Source organism: Sus scrofa, chromosome 15 (genome assembly GCF_054392235.1).
Source record: "Sus scrofa isolate SSC_HxYL_T2T_F1_AM1 chromosome 15, Sscrofa_HxYL_maternal_Yorkshire_Landrace_v2.0, whole genome shotgun sequence".
Classification (NCBI taxonomy): domain Eukaryota; kingdom Metazoa; phylum Chordata; class Mammalia; order Artiodactyla; family Suidae; genus Sus; species Sus scrofa.
Window position 1 is genome coordinate 96888691 of NC_139397.1, and position 13596 is coordinate 96902286.

At 41.5% G+C, this 13596-nt stretch overlaps 1 protein-coding gene and 1 long non-coding RNA gene across 2 annotated transcripts in view; one reads left to right on the forward strand and one right to left on the reverse strand.

Moving 5' to 3' along the window:
- Window positions 1-13596, forward strand: part of LOC146396001 (uncharacterized) — an 881025-nt gene that overhangs the window by 372367 nt on the left and 495062 nt on the right. The window lies entirely within an intron of this gene.
- The window catches only part of LOC146396005 (uncharacterized), a 308028-nt gene that overhangs the window by 97228 nt on the left and 197204 nt on the right, over window positions 1-13596 (reverse strand). The window contains exons 3-5 of the mRNA XM_084999969.1: window positions 6722-7061; window positions 4167-4309; window positions 3665-3784 (exon numbers count right to left, since the gene is read on the reverse strand). Of these exons, the coding sequence (XP_084856095.1) occupies window positions 7008-7061 (54 nt within the window). The 3' untranslated portion in view covers window positions 3665-3784; window positions 4167-4309; window positions 6722-7007. The remainder of the gene's footprint in view (window positions 1-3664; window positions 3785-4166; window positions 4310-6721; window positions 7062-13596) is intronic.

Here is a 13596-nt window from a genome sequence, read left to right on the forward strand (position 1 = left end):
CAAATTAAGCTTGGCTTTCAGTAGACATGAAAAGCAAAATTAGGCAATCGTCTAAAATCTGGGACAGTGCCCACAGTGAGTATTTATACCTAATAAATCCTCAAATTGTTCTTACAATTTTGATGAAAATATTATCTAATTCAATCAAGAAAAAACACATTTCACTAGATGTCCAGTTTTTTTAAGATGTTTTTGTTAAAATATGACTCTAATCCTTATTACTTTTCCATGTATTTTAAATGTACAGGTATAGAGTAAATGACTGCTAAATTCGGAGGCAAATAAAGAACTTTTTTTCTTTGTGAGCTGAGTGACATCAAATAGGATAGTAGTAGGAATAAAGGAATAATTTTTTTTTTTTTTGCCATTTCTAGGGCTGCTCCAGCGGCATATGGAGGCTCCCAAGCTAGGGGTCCAATCGGAGCTGCAGCTGCCGGCCTACGCCAGAGCCACAGCAACGCAGGATCCGAGCCGCGTCTGCAACCTACACCACAGTACACGGATCGTCAACCCACTGAGCAAGGGCAGGGATTGAACCCGCAACCTCATGGTTCCTAGTTGGATTCATTAACCACTGCGCCACGATGGGAACTCCGGAATAAATTTAATGTTTTGAATTGACTCTAGAATATTTATTACAGGGAATTTCATAAAACCTTGGTATTTTCTAAGGGTCACAGTTTCAATTAATTGAACCACAAAACCTTAAGATCCTTAAGCTCTATTATTCCTAGGGAGCCTGGTGCTAAATTCTGGACTAAAAGAATTGAGCTTTTGGAGATGGATAATTCTTCAGTATAAATTGTCAGTGGGTGGGTACATGATGGGCAAGTTCCTTAATATCTCTGGGTCTCTATATTCTCATCTGGGAAATGGGGATGATAATAGTAGTGGTAGTACTTGCTCCCACAGGTAAACATACAAGTGTTAGTCAGTTTTGTGACTCATTCCCTAAATCCCTTTTGTGTGCCCTGCTGATACACTCTGGGCAACACTTCATTCTCCCCTCATCCATATCAAAGGTTACCTGTCCTGAGTTCCAACTCATCCTACTCAGTCCACTGATTTTGGCTACTTGATTACCTGCCGCAGGCCAAGATGTTAATGAATGTGAATATACCTATTTACCAGCCATTCCTGATGCCTTATTTGCATTTTAACAGGGCTTAAAAGCCTTCAGCCAAACACTGAAAAAAAAGTAGTAATTTTCATTTCTTCAGTTGGTTAGTGAGGAGGGGAGAGACGGAGGAAGGGCCTAAATCCGGCTACAATTAAGACAGACTCTGGGGCTTCTGGGTGGGCGGTCCCTTAGTGGCTCCATAGTCAACACCTGATATTGTGGCTGCTCCAGCCATAAGCCTGTTTCCCCTTGAGGTCAGTCCTTTACACCACAAAGACTTTTCTGGTTAATAAAATGTGTCACCACCCCTTTCGCCTTTGGCAAACATGAAGGATGCCCTTATTGAGTTCAGCATCTGTGCTTCCTATAGGTTTTATGGCAAAAGGCTGCATCCTGGCGTCCCATGTTCCAGCTATGATAAGGGCCCAGTGGGTCTTCCTCCTGTGTTTACGAACATGGGCATTTAATCCACAGCCGTGCTCCCCGTTGCTGGACAAATGCTGCCCCGCATCCCTGCACAACAGGCTCTTTCCACTCAAACCAATTGTGGCACTTGCTTCCCTCGGTCCTGGCGCCTACCTACAGCTGTGTTTACTGAAGTGCGACTGTAATTTGCTACAGCATGCCAGAGTATTAATAGACAATTATTTATGGCAAATCTGGACCATTTATACTGTTTACTGGTTGACACAATGTAAAATTTTGATCCAAATGTTAATGTGTCCATGACATTGCATAATTCTGTTCCATGCCATGGTTTTTCTCTTCTAAATGAATCAAATTTGCAGTACAAGGAAATGGCATTTTTAATGGATGAGTGATTTACAGCCTCAAACTTATAAGGCTATTATTTGTGTAACTAAGGGAGAATTGACTAATTGCAATAACACAGCAAATTAAACAAATTTAGGGAATGAATTCATAGGGAGAAAATGAAAATAACTCACAAAGTTCTTAAAGGGTAACTGAATAAATCTCACTTTAGCTTTATGGGGGCAACTGTATTTTGGGGGTAGATCAGGTACCTTTGAGGCTAAACAGACTTATAAATATTCAGTCGAGTAGAACATAGATAAAAATTACCTCTTCATAAAGAACCATATGTGTAGGAGAGAGCACTTCCAATTCTCCAAATGTTTCCTGAAATTGCCTACACAAATGTTTTCAGCAGTTGGGTGAAAACAAAGAGCTTTATAGCTATGTGTTTTTTTGTGAAAAAGACACCAATTTTAGCATATTTACCTTCTATTTGTTGAGCATGCAACACAATGCCAAGAAAGAATGATTTCCTAATGGAGATCTTCATGATTTTTCAAAATAAAATATGTGCATCAGCAAAAATAATATTTCTTTCTTTCTGAGGTATTCCACTTAGGTTGTTTATATCGATCCCTGTTACTCTGTTACCTCTCCCGCAGAGAGATTGTTAAGATAAAAAGTGCTTCAATGCAGCTCTAATTAAATCTCTAATACCTATACTGGGATGCCTAAACACAAGGACATTCAAAGTGAAGATTCCGTCAGTATTTTAGTCCAGGTGGCTTCCACAAATTAATGAAGAGAGAAACCGGATGGGGGTGGAGCTCTAAGAATAACAATAAAATATTTGCATGTCCTTCTAAATTCCATACAAAATGGTCTTCTCCTCTCCAGAAGGCAAGATCCTCCTTCTCCTTAGCTTTAGCCATCAATTCTTTGGTTTTCTTTCCGGCCACCAGACTTCCTTCCTTTCTCTTCTCCACCATCTAGCTGATCATCTTGTTAAACTGTATGCTTGTCTTGCTTCCTCCCTGCACTTATCCCTTCCCAGGACATCAGGATAAAGCATGGGGCACTTGATCCTTCTGAACCTCATGCCTGATACCTCTCCACCACCTGTCCTTCTGGTCCCCCTCTGCCTCTGCCCTCCCTCCCACAGAAGCCCCCTCACCCTACATGTGAACAGCAAGCTCCAGATGACCTGGATCTTTGGAACAGACCATGTGCTTATCTCTGACTGGGTGGGGGGGTGGGGGCTTCGCACACCCCTGTTTGTTCACTCTGCTTATCATGTCCTCCCCACTCTCTTTGCCTGGCTCTTACTGATATTCCAGGAGTGGGTTCCGATGAGATCTCTGGGAAGCCTTGGCAGAGCTCTCCGCTGGTCGGTGGCCCCTGCTTCCCCCACCAGAGTACTTCCACACCCAGGTGAGAGCCCTGCTTATTAACCACCCTCTCCACTGCTCTGAAAGCTCCTAGAGGGCATGATCTGTCCTCTTTACTGGGCTTGGCCACAGAGTAAACACTCAGTAAATAAATGAGGAATGAATAAAAAAGCCTCTTGAATATCTACTTTGTCCCAGGCACTGAACAAGACCCTGTAAAGAAGGTAAAAAATGGTTTGCACAAGCTCCTCCCTTCTCCCACACAGAATAGCTTATAATTAAATAGAGGTGATATAAGAAGACCAGAAATAACAAAGCAGAATTTGATAAGGACCACAATAAAGGCAAGACTTGCTACCAGGTTTCAGAAGGTGGAGATTCATTCTTTAAAAATTATTACCTTCTCTTTGCTTCTCTCTCAGGTTCTCTGAAATCTAGCTGACTGGGAATTAAAGCCTCGTTCAACCACTTATTAACGATGCGATGTTAGATTACTTTATCTGAGCCTCAATTTCCTCATCTGCAAAATGAAGACAATAAAATTTACCTTACAGAGTGCTGTGAGATTACGGGAGATGGTGCAAAGGGCCGGTGCACAGAAAAGACTCAGCAAATGATGCTGGGAATGGTATTTTAAGAGGATGCATTACTTGTTTCCTCAGGCCTACTGCACTGTACTTCAGGCTTTATTATTCAGCATCTCATATTTCACCTGTTGGGATAGGAGACTTATCTGCTAATTGGCATACAGCCAATAGCTCATTTTCACATTAGGACACAATAAACTCAGCTACTTTCAAAATTGATTATAAATTAATACTTGGAAGGGCTGCTTTGCTCTAATAGGCTTTACTTGGGGTCTCTGAAATTTTAAGGACACAAGAACAGAAATCATAGCTTACACTTTGCAGGTAGTCAAATATTTTTTTGTTGTTGAACTTGATTGGAGAATTTAAGAAGTCGAAATTATTTGTTCAGCACATATTTACTGACTTCTTGGATAGACCTTCTTGGTATATCCATCTTTCCTTCCACATACTTTCATCTAGAATGGAGAACCGTCAGGGGAAAATGGAAAGCAGTTACTACAGCAATGTAGGCAAGAGGGATGTAATGGCTGGTTGAAATGGAATCAGACTTAAATATTAATTGTATTGCCTGTGTCAGACTGAAGGACCAAATGCCACTGCTGTAATTCACATGATAAATGGAGCCAAGACTACTGTCTACCATATTAATAGTGGACCCAGGGGTATACAGTAGTCAAGAATTTGGGTTGCAAAATTAGATAGGCCTACACAGCTGTGTGATTTTGTACAAATTACTTGATCTTTTAAAACTCCAGATTCTTCAGCTACTTCCTAGGGATTGTAAAACCTACTTCAGGAGATTGCTTTGTGACTCAATTGAGACACTACGTATAAAATACTTAACATAATAAGAATTCAATGCATGGATATTTTTATTGTCATTTCGAAGATACGTTATGGAATCTGTGGCATTTTAAAATACATTATGTTAAGGATGCCTGTTTGAGAGAGAATATTTTTACATTATTCTTACTCAACTGAATGCCCAACCCATAATTATTGGCCAGGTAATCTTGCCTTCCTCCAGACTGCCAAAGAACAAGGCAGGTGTTAAACACACGTGCAAGAAACAAGATCAATAGACCGTAAGGTCCTAACTAAATCAATGCAAACAGAAATTCTGCATTACTTATAATCAGCTACCACCATCAGCACATGTGACATCACTTTGTCTTGCTTTCTGTGCCATACAAAATTGGAATGTGAAAATATTAAATTTAAAAGGAAAGAAACATGTTTTAGGCTTTAACTCAGAGAAGCCTGAAGAGAGTCTGGCTCAGGCCTCTGCACTTAGGAAGAACCTCAAATTAGTTTTTGAGCATTTTTTCTAATCTGTAACCATGAAGACATACTGACAGGGGTAAAACACACATCAGACAAAATTCAACATGGGTCTCTAAGTTGGATCTCAAGGCTTGCAACAAACTATTAAGTATTACTTACATTGTTTAAATATCCTTAGAACAACACAGTTATCTGAAATATTTTGTGTTAAAGGCATGAAGTCTATTAATTGAAAATATGCCAAAAGCTTTGTAACCTTGTTAAGATATTTCCTCACTTTTTAATACTCAGAACTTCTAAAAACAAAAGTAGCCTGGGCCACTGTCTTGACATTTAAGGGGTTATGCCCTTTCTAATGCACTCATCTGGTGAATGCCTGATTTTGATCAACAGGGGGAAACTACCCCTTTCCCTATTAAACACAGCTATTTTACTTTCACATACCATCCAAGAAGAGAAGCCATAAACAGGAACATATTGGTTAAGAGCCAGTTTTTAATTGTGTCCAATGGAAGAATTCCTTGGGAGTTGCATAGGGCTGTATCACTGATGAACATCAAGAGGAATTCAGATTTTATATTATTTGTTCTAAACCAGAACATTTTACTTATTATTCATAATACACACTGAAAGCAGACACCAAAATGGCTCATTTGGAGCCTTTCTGAGCTCGCCCGCTAATGTACATTAACACCAGTACACATTCTGTATTACAGATCCATAAAATGCATTTGCATAATATTGAAATTATAATCCCAAATGTGTAGTAAAAACCTTTATGAAAAATTGTTACTGCTCAGCTACTATACAGTGGCTAATTTTTAATCTTCAGCCTTTCAGCTGCGAGTAAAGATGGGGTATTCTTTAAATAAAAACCTCAAGAGGAGGAGCTAGGAACTTAGCTCTCCTTTCTTTTAAGTAGGATATTTTTAGGCAGAGGAGTATAATCTCCAAGGTGTTAAATAATTGCCTTCACAGTGACTCTGGCTTTTTGAGCACTGGTGTCCTGATTTTTTAGATTCAGTTGACAAGTATCTCTAATTTACCATCCCAGTGTCAGCCATGGGATATGGGGCTCTCTCATGACTCCACCAGAAGGTCTCGTCCTAGTCCGTGAAGAGACCATATGGAAAAGAATCGAAGTGGCTTAAAATATTTTGGCAGAGAACCCACTGGCCAAAGTTTCTTGTTCCCATCTCTGAGCTCAGTGCTGTGGTGGACTCTTCATTAAATTACAACAAAGAGCCCTCATATTAATGCAATGAGGAAGATATATATCCCTTATGATGAAACAGTCTGGAAAGATGAAACATTTTCCAGGGTCTCTCATCTCTCAGAGGTAGACCCATACCTGTTAACTCCCATATTCCAATTGCTGTACCCAACCCTAGTGTTATATACAGATGCTTGATTCCTCCTTCAAGTGACTCCACAGCTGTGTTTTCAAATAATTTTCAGAGAGTCCCAGCTGAGATGTTTCAGAATGAACCTTACTGAGTTGCATTTCTACTAGGCTTTCTCAACACAGACCTTTCTCCACACAGACCTTAAAGGTAACCCTGATGACTGGGCTGAACACTCACCTTGTGCCATCAGGGCCTGGTCAGAGAGTATTTCCTTTATGGAACCTGTCATCTCGCAGCCATTGGCCCTTCTTGCCTTTTCCCAGCAGAAGTTTAACTCTCTGTGCAACCTCAGGAAGCTGTACTCGATTCACGTTTACATGATGACGACATTGTGAAACAAGGACATGTTCTGTAGTGTCTTCTCTTTTTCTTTTGTTTTCTTTTTTTCCCTCTGGGGTGCAGGCTAGGAGAGGGCTGGGGAGCAGCTGGGAGAGGGCAGGGGTGCATGCTTTCCAGTGCCCTCTCACCAGGCTCTGCTGCCTTCTTCCTCTTCTCTCTCTTCTTGAATGTTCAGTTCCTGGAAGGAGAAGAGAAAGCCAGAGTCAAAAAGGCCTGTCCTCATTGGATGCCCAGCCTAGTGGCTTCCTGACAAGGATGGAGGGAGAATAGAAGTGAGAAAAAATACATCTCTTACTTTATGGGGGGGGGAGATTTTGGTTTGGAAAAAAAAAATCACTTTTTTTGGTTTACTTCATTTTAACAGGTATACAGTACAAATTCAAAAGGTATAATAGTTCAAAGGTCACTTTTTATACTGCGAAAAGTCTCTTTTCTATTTCTTAAAACCAACAGTAGCATATTGCATATAGTATTCTAATTTTTTCATTTGTTAGTATCTTTGAGGAAAATACAGAGACAGAGAGAGCTGCTGCCTTCTTTCAGCACATACATGCCTTAATTTATTTAATCAGTCTTCTTTGGATGGATATTTAAGTCGTTCCCAATTATTTGCTATTACAAATGCTGCTGCAATAAATCAGTAATTTGTAGGTCCTTTTGAAATGTGTGACTGGATCTGTAAGTTAAAATCCAGGAAATGTAATTGTAGGGAGAGAGGGATGTACTCTGTAATTTTGGTAGATTTTGAAAAATCATCCACCATAGAGACTGAACCAACTTACAATCACCCCACCACAACCCACAAGCAATGCATGAAAGCTCCTTAGCTTAGCCTTTTAGATTAGCGGGTTCTGGTAAGTAATGACTAGGACTTGAGAGAAGATGGATGCAGAGGCTGTATAGAGGCCTGGCTTAGGGATGGCGGCTGGACTGCAGCCTGTTCCCAGGCATGTGACAGAATGAGAAAGACTGGAAGACTCTTGATGAGCCCATTCTATTAATTTCAAACTACTCTGAAATAAACCCAAACATATGGGTCTCCTGTCTGCTGCTAAAGATCTCCAGGAGGTAAATTCCACAGGCTTCTTGGGTAAACTATTTGGACTTCTCACAACTCTTCTGAAAGTCAGGACATTTTTCCTTATGTGTGATATAAATCTTTCCTGCATACATCCGCTTGTGAAAAACGTGTGCTAACATTTCCCCAAAGCAATGCAAGTTCAACTAGCTAGACAACATGATGCTATATTTTCACGGCTAGAGTATGTATCTTCCTTTAAAAAAAAATAGTATACATCCCCTAAATTGTTTTAGAAACCTTTAATGCATACACAAAGGATAGGACAAGTGGCTTTGTTTTTTTTACCCCATATTTAACTTAGCTTTAGACTTTATAGAGATGGTGTGTATGTGTGTGCATGTGTGCACTTCAAAATGTTGCTATGCTCTCATTTAATTCTTCTTATATATTTTAATCATAGACTTATGATACTTTTTCAGATGCTGATCAACTTCCCCTGTCATTTCTGTGAATGAGAAAATGTCACCGTAACTGAGAGGCTTTTAGGTTTTTTCTGAATGTATCTTTCTTCTTCAGTTGAGATACAATAACTATTTTAGGAACATTTGGCATCCAAAAAATCCAAGCATTGTGTAAATTAAAACATCTGCTTATACTTTGACACCCTCATTCTTCAAAGGTTAGTTGGATTTGCGGTTGCTTTGTTCAACAAGACTGCTCTTCGAGCCCAGGGATGCACATTTAATTATTAGGAAGATATGTTTGACACAGCTGCCGGGGAAAAATTACCCTTTATATTCAGACCAGCATTAACATTTTTATAGAACGAGATTGCTTGAGAGTCAAAGAAGGGGGGAACCTCCGGAAAATAAATATGACTCTATTTGGTCACTGGTCTTCTACTGATTTACAAGACGCCAACCAACGACTCTTGGCTCTGTTGCCTAGAACTCATCAGTTTGCTCTCAAACCAGCATGTCTGATTTCTGCTGAGGTTAAAGGCAGCAAAGTAAACTCTGCTTCCAACAATAAATAACAGAGGAAGTTATTCTTTTCATTCAAACAGGCTTTAGATCACAGCAGACAGCTACAACCAGGTGCATTTAGCTACATTTGTCATTGCCACGAATGCAAAACATGTAAAGAATCTGTGGCAAACAGGTCTCTATCCAGCCCTTTTCCACCTCAAACATTCTTCCATCCCTGTTGTCACCCAATACCAGAAGGAAGGGCCAAGGTGTCTGTAGTAATAGCAGTATCTCCTGACTGGTTTGTTGATTTACACATGTCACTGGTGCCAGCTAGCCGATTGTGCACTGGAAGTCTTTCTGTGTCTCTGGCCAAAGACTGGTAATCTCTCTGGGCAACACCAAGATAACACATGTCAAGAGGCAGCAGTGGCTGGTGAGCCAACTCATCACTCACCTCACCCTACCACCCACCCTGGCCTCCTCTTGTTGCAGTCTTTTCATTGCCATTTCAGAAGCCGACAGACTGGGAGGGAAGGGAGAGGAGAAGGAGAATGCATAACACAGGCAGCAAGGGGGATTTGGTTAGGCAGGAACCAGCAGGTGAACAATGACTCCTTTGGAAACACGCAGCTGGGTGTGTGTTATTTGCATACCAGGGACCCTTTGTAAAAGTGGCTTGCCTAGCTGTGTGGGCGCATCTGTGTGGGGGCTGCTGTGGGGCGGGAGATGAATTCTCAGGAGAGTGGAGGAACTTCCTACCTAATTTGTTCACAAGTTAGGGGAAGGCGCTCTCATTGGGGACCTGCTGCAGAAAAGCCGCTAGGTTCTGAGATTTATTTTCCTTCTGCCAAGTATATTATTTCCAAACTCGCCTTTTCAAGATCTTGCAAATTCCCTTGAAAAATGATTTAACAATTTACTGAAAACAATAGTGGAACAAAAGCCATGTTGATGATGGACAGAAGTAAGGTTGGATATGAAAGGAGTGACGAACCTCGTAATGAGATGTGCAGCTTTGTATGTTAAGCGATTTCTCTGTGGTACTTTTCCAGATGTGATGGAATACATTTATTTTTGTGCTCATCTGAACTGAAATAATACAAATGAGATACTAAAAAGATATCATTACGTGCAGAAGTAGGCGAAGAATTTAGAATCCCAATTCCATACGTTAACAGCTGTGCGTGAAGCAATTCGAAAGTGCTTGGAGTCTGCAGGTTGCCCAGGAACCTCTGTCAAGCTCGTACGGACCAGTGATGATCAACGTGTGAATCCTACATGTTGATAGTTCAAGGCGACTTTATTTCAGGCAAAAATAAATAGGTAGTAGTAAGAAGTCCTTCCCCACCGAAAGCCTGCAGTATGGCTGAATAGAGCCACTGCAGTAGTGCAATAAAACAGGATGAGTTTTAAACTACCAGATGGTACCCTGTACAGTGCCTGAAATAAAATGGAGAATTAGGGTGCCCTAAGGTGTGCACAGGAAAGGCAATTACATGAAATAAATGGGCCTCAGGCCTACAGGATGCTCAAGTATGCTACACAGGAGACAAATAGTACATCTGGTGAACAGGTTTTATCACACACTGGAAAGCCATAAAGCACGCCGTTGAATATCGGATCCCCATCTCACAATGACATTTTACCTGTGTTGGTATTCAGTGCTGTTTATTTTAAAAGGTGCTGTAATCTCGATGATGTGTTTTAAAAGCCTCTTTAACATTGTTTTTGACTATGCACCATTTTGCGGGGGACAGACTGATACAATGCAATGAGATTTTGTGGACAAAGAGCCACTCGGGTCACAGGAGATCAAGTGTTTTTATTTCATTTATCTTATTGTATGTGATTTTAGTAATAGGATTATACTTGTCAGCACTCCCTGTTTGGGAAAATGCCAACATATTTTTAATGCTAGTTCCCACATCTCCATTTCATTGTCTGTAACCTCACTAGAGTTGTCCTCCCCGCCCCACCCCCTTTTCCTTAATGCTCAAAGAAAATGCAATTTTAGGTGGTGGCGGTTTGTGAGGAGAATTCATTGGCACTAAGCCCTTTCTTATTTCTTCTCCACAAATGCAAATCTGTTTTCTGTTTGAAAATTGTGTGTTCCTTTTCTATTGTAAAAAAAGACTAAGGAATACGTAACATTCATTATTGTTTTAAGGTTTGCTGTAATAAAATCCTCTCAGTATTTAAAGAGAGTTTTAGTGTCCCTCCTAGGATTCATTCTAGCTTTGATAATTGGGTAATTGCATCCCCTCCCCCATCAATAAATATTTTCACCCAATTAAGTTTAAAACGATAATAAATTCTAAAGAATTATAGTCTAAAAATTCATACCCTAGAACCAGTATTAAGTATGAATATTTATCTTAAGCCGTGGAGCAGTGCAGCCTGTTTATATGCTTCTCTACCTTCTGTGCAGTGTCCTAGCTCTGGAGAGCTGCCACCGGCAGTGTGGCTTCCCTGAGTGCCAGGCACAAGCTGCAGGAGCCTGGAAACTAGTGCCCTTCACTGCCTGTGTGATTCCCTCACTTCCACGTTCCAGCTCTTCTTTATTTCCAGATAGCATTCTTCCACCCTTCGCTCATTCATTCATTCATTCATTCCTCCATCCAATAACTTCTAACTGAGCCATGAGGCCCGTGCTTAGAGCTGAGGCTGGGTGTGGAAGGCATACGGATCCACAAGGCAGCTGTTCGTTTAGGGCTCACCTTGGACTCCTTCCCATCTGCTCCACAAACCAATGTGTCCAGATCAAGCTTCCAGGGTTTTATTACAAGTTAAGCCCTCCGTTGCATATACTCTCAATGCTAAAGGGCAATCGAGCAACCCAGGGCACTGACCACATCGTTCGTGTGTGCAGTAAGTGCAGAGCAGCGCCCAGAAGGCAGTCCAGGCATTCACATTTTAAGCCCCAGCCGGCTGGAGATGCACAAACCCTCTGTTCCCTCCTTAACCAAATAGGAATCCAATCACAGCCCCCAAAGCCAGTAGCTTTTGGCAACAGTAAGGTAGGGGACCCTGGAGCCGGCAGCAGGGACAACAGGGCACCAGTGACGCAGCTGAAGGCAAAGTCTAGGTGAAGGGAAAAGAGCAGGAAAGACATAGTGCAGCCACAGCAGGAGAGAAAGAGGCCAGGAGCTGATTACAAGGGGAGAAAGAGAACCAAAAAAAGCAACTAGGTTAGCCCAGCTAGCAGAGAGGAGAGAATGGGCCCTGGGCTCTGTCCACCATCGCTGGCCTCAGACCTGCTGCTTCCTTTCATCCACTCTGCGCCCTCCTCCTAAGCCATCCAGTTCTATGCTGCTGATCTCAAGAACCCAGACAAGCTCTCCTCTGGCCCCTCTGCCTCCTTCATCAGCCATCTCTGCCCCATTCCTACTTATTACAATGCAGGGAAAGCACACAGAGGCACTGAATGCACAGGTGCTTGTACTTGAAGTGAAACGTGGAGAAAGAACAATGGCCTGAAAACACAAAAAGATGTGGTGCTAAATCTCCAGGGTAACTTGGTTTTAGGTGCTGAATTCTATTAAGGAAGAATATGCCAGTGATACAATTAAGCTGGGAGGGGAATGATAAGATATCCAGGAAAACTTTAGCTTCTAAAGCTCTACATAGATTTCAAGAATTTCTGAGGACGTCCTCAGAGAATTGTTTTTTAAAATCAGGATTACAATACTTGAAAAAAAATCAGAATCTAGGAACCTTTGCTCTTCAAAACCTTTCTGACAGGTGGTGGAGTTGGTGGTAGCAATTGAGGTTTACGAAGAAAAAACATTTTAAATTTTGAAGTTCAATAGCCAAGCTGGAGCTAAAACTAGTCTGATATCTGGCTCATTACATCATATGCAGAACCGATCAAGATGATGGCAGTAATACATGATGTTTTATTCACTTTCAAATACTTCAATTGATTTTGAAGATTTCACTTGGGGAAGTAAAAGTAATGCATTTAAGAAAATAGCTTATTTAAGCAAAGGGCAGGAGAAGATGGCAGAAAAGAAATGGTAGAGAATCTCTTTTACATCTGGATTCAATTTCTACCATATCCAGATTTTTCATCAGTTCTTAATAAACAGTTAAGTCGCAGGCAAGGGTTGCATCAAGGAGGAGGATGTGGACAGTTATGTGTTTCTAGGAGGCTGTAAAGGAAAAGTGTGTGGAGGCAGGAGTTCTTGTTAGGAAATATGCAAATTTGTTTCAAAGCTGTTTCTCCAAGGGCAAGCTGGACCACAGGTGGCTGCTTGCTGCCTCATGCCCCTTAGTGTGTCCCTTGTCTTGAGGCAGGTTAGCTGAAGAAGGGATCAGACCAGAATTAGCCCAGGTGGCAGAGAGCCCCCTCCCAGATGGAAGCTGCCTGAGCAGGTGCAAAGAAAGGTCGTTTCCGTGGCAGCCGTCACTAGGCGCTCTGCCAGGGAGGCCCTCTGGGACTCAGTGGACTGGAGGCGAGATGTCAGCATCTCCGTCCTGCATGGCTGCACCAGCAATCATCGAGTCGCACCCGGCTTCATAGAGCAAAGCCTTCCAGCACGACAGACACAACCAGACTGCATGGGTCTCACGCCTGCTGCTGTTACTTTCTAGCTGTGTAAACTCAGGCACAGTATTTCATCTTTTTAAGCCTCAGCTCTCCACTCTATAAGTGGACATGAAAATAGTAGTACTTCCCTCATTAAACTATAATGAGGAATAAATGAGATAATCCAAATAAA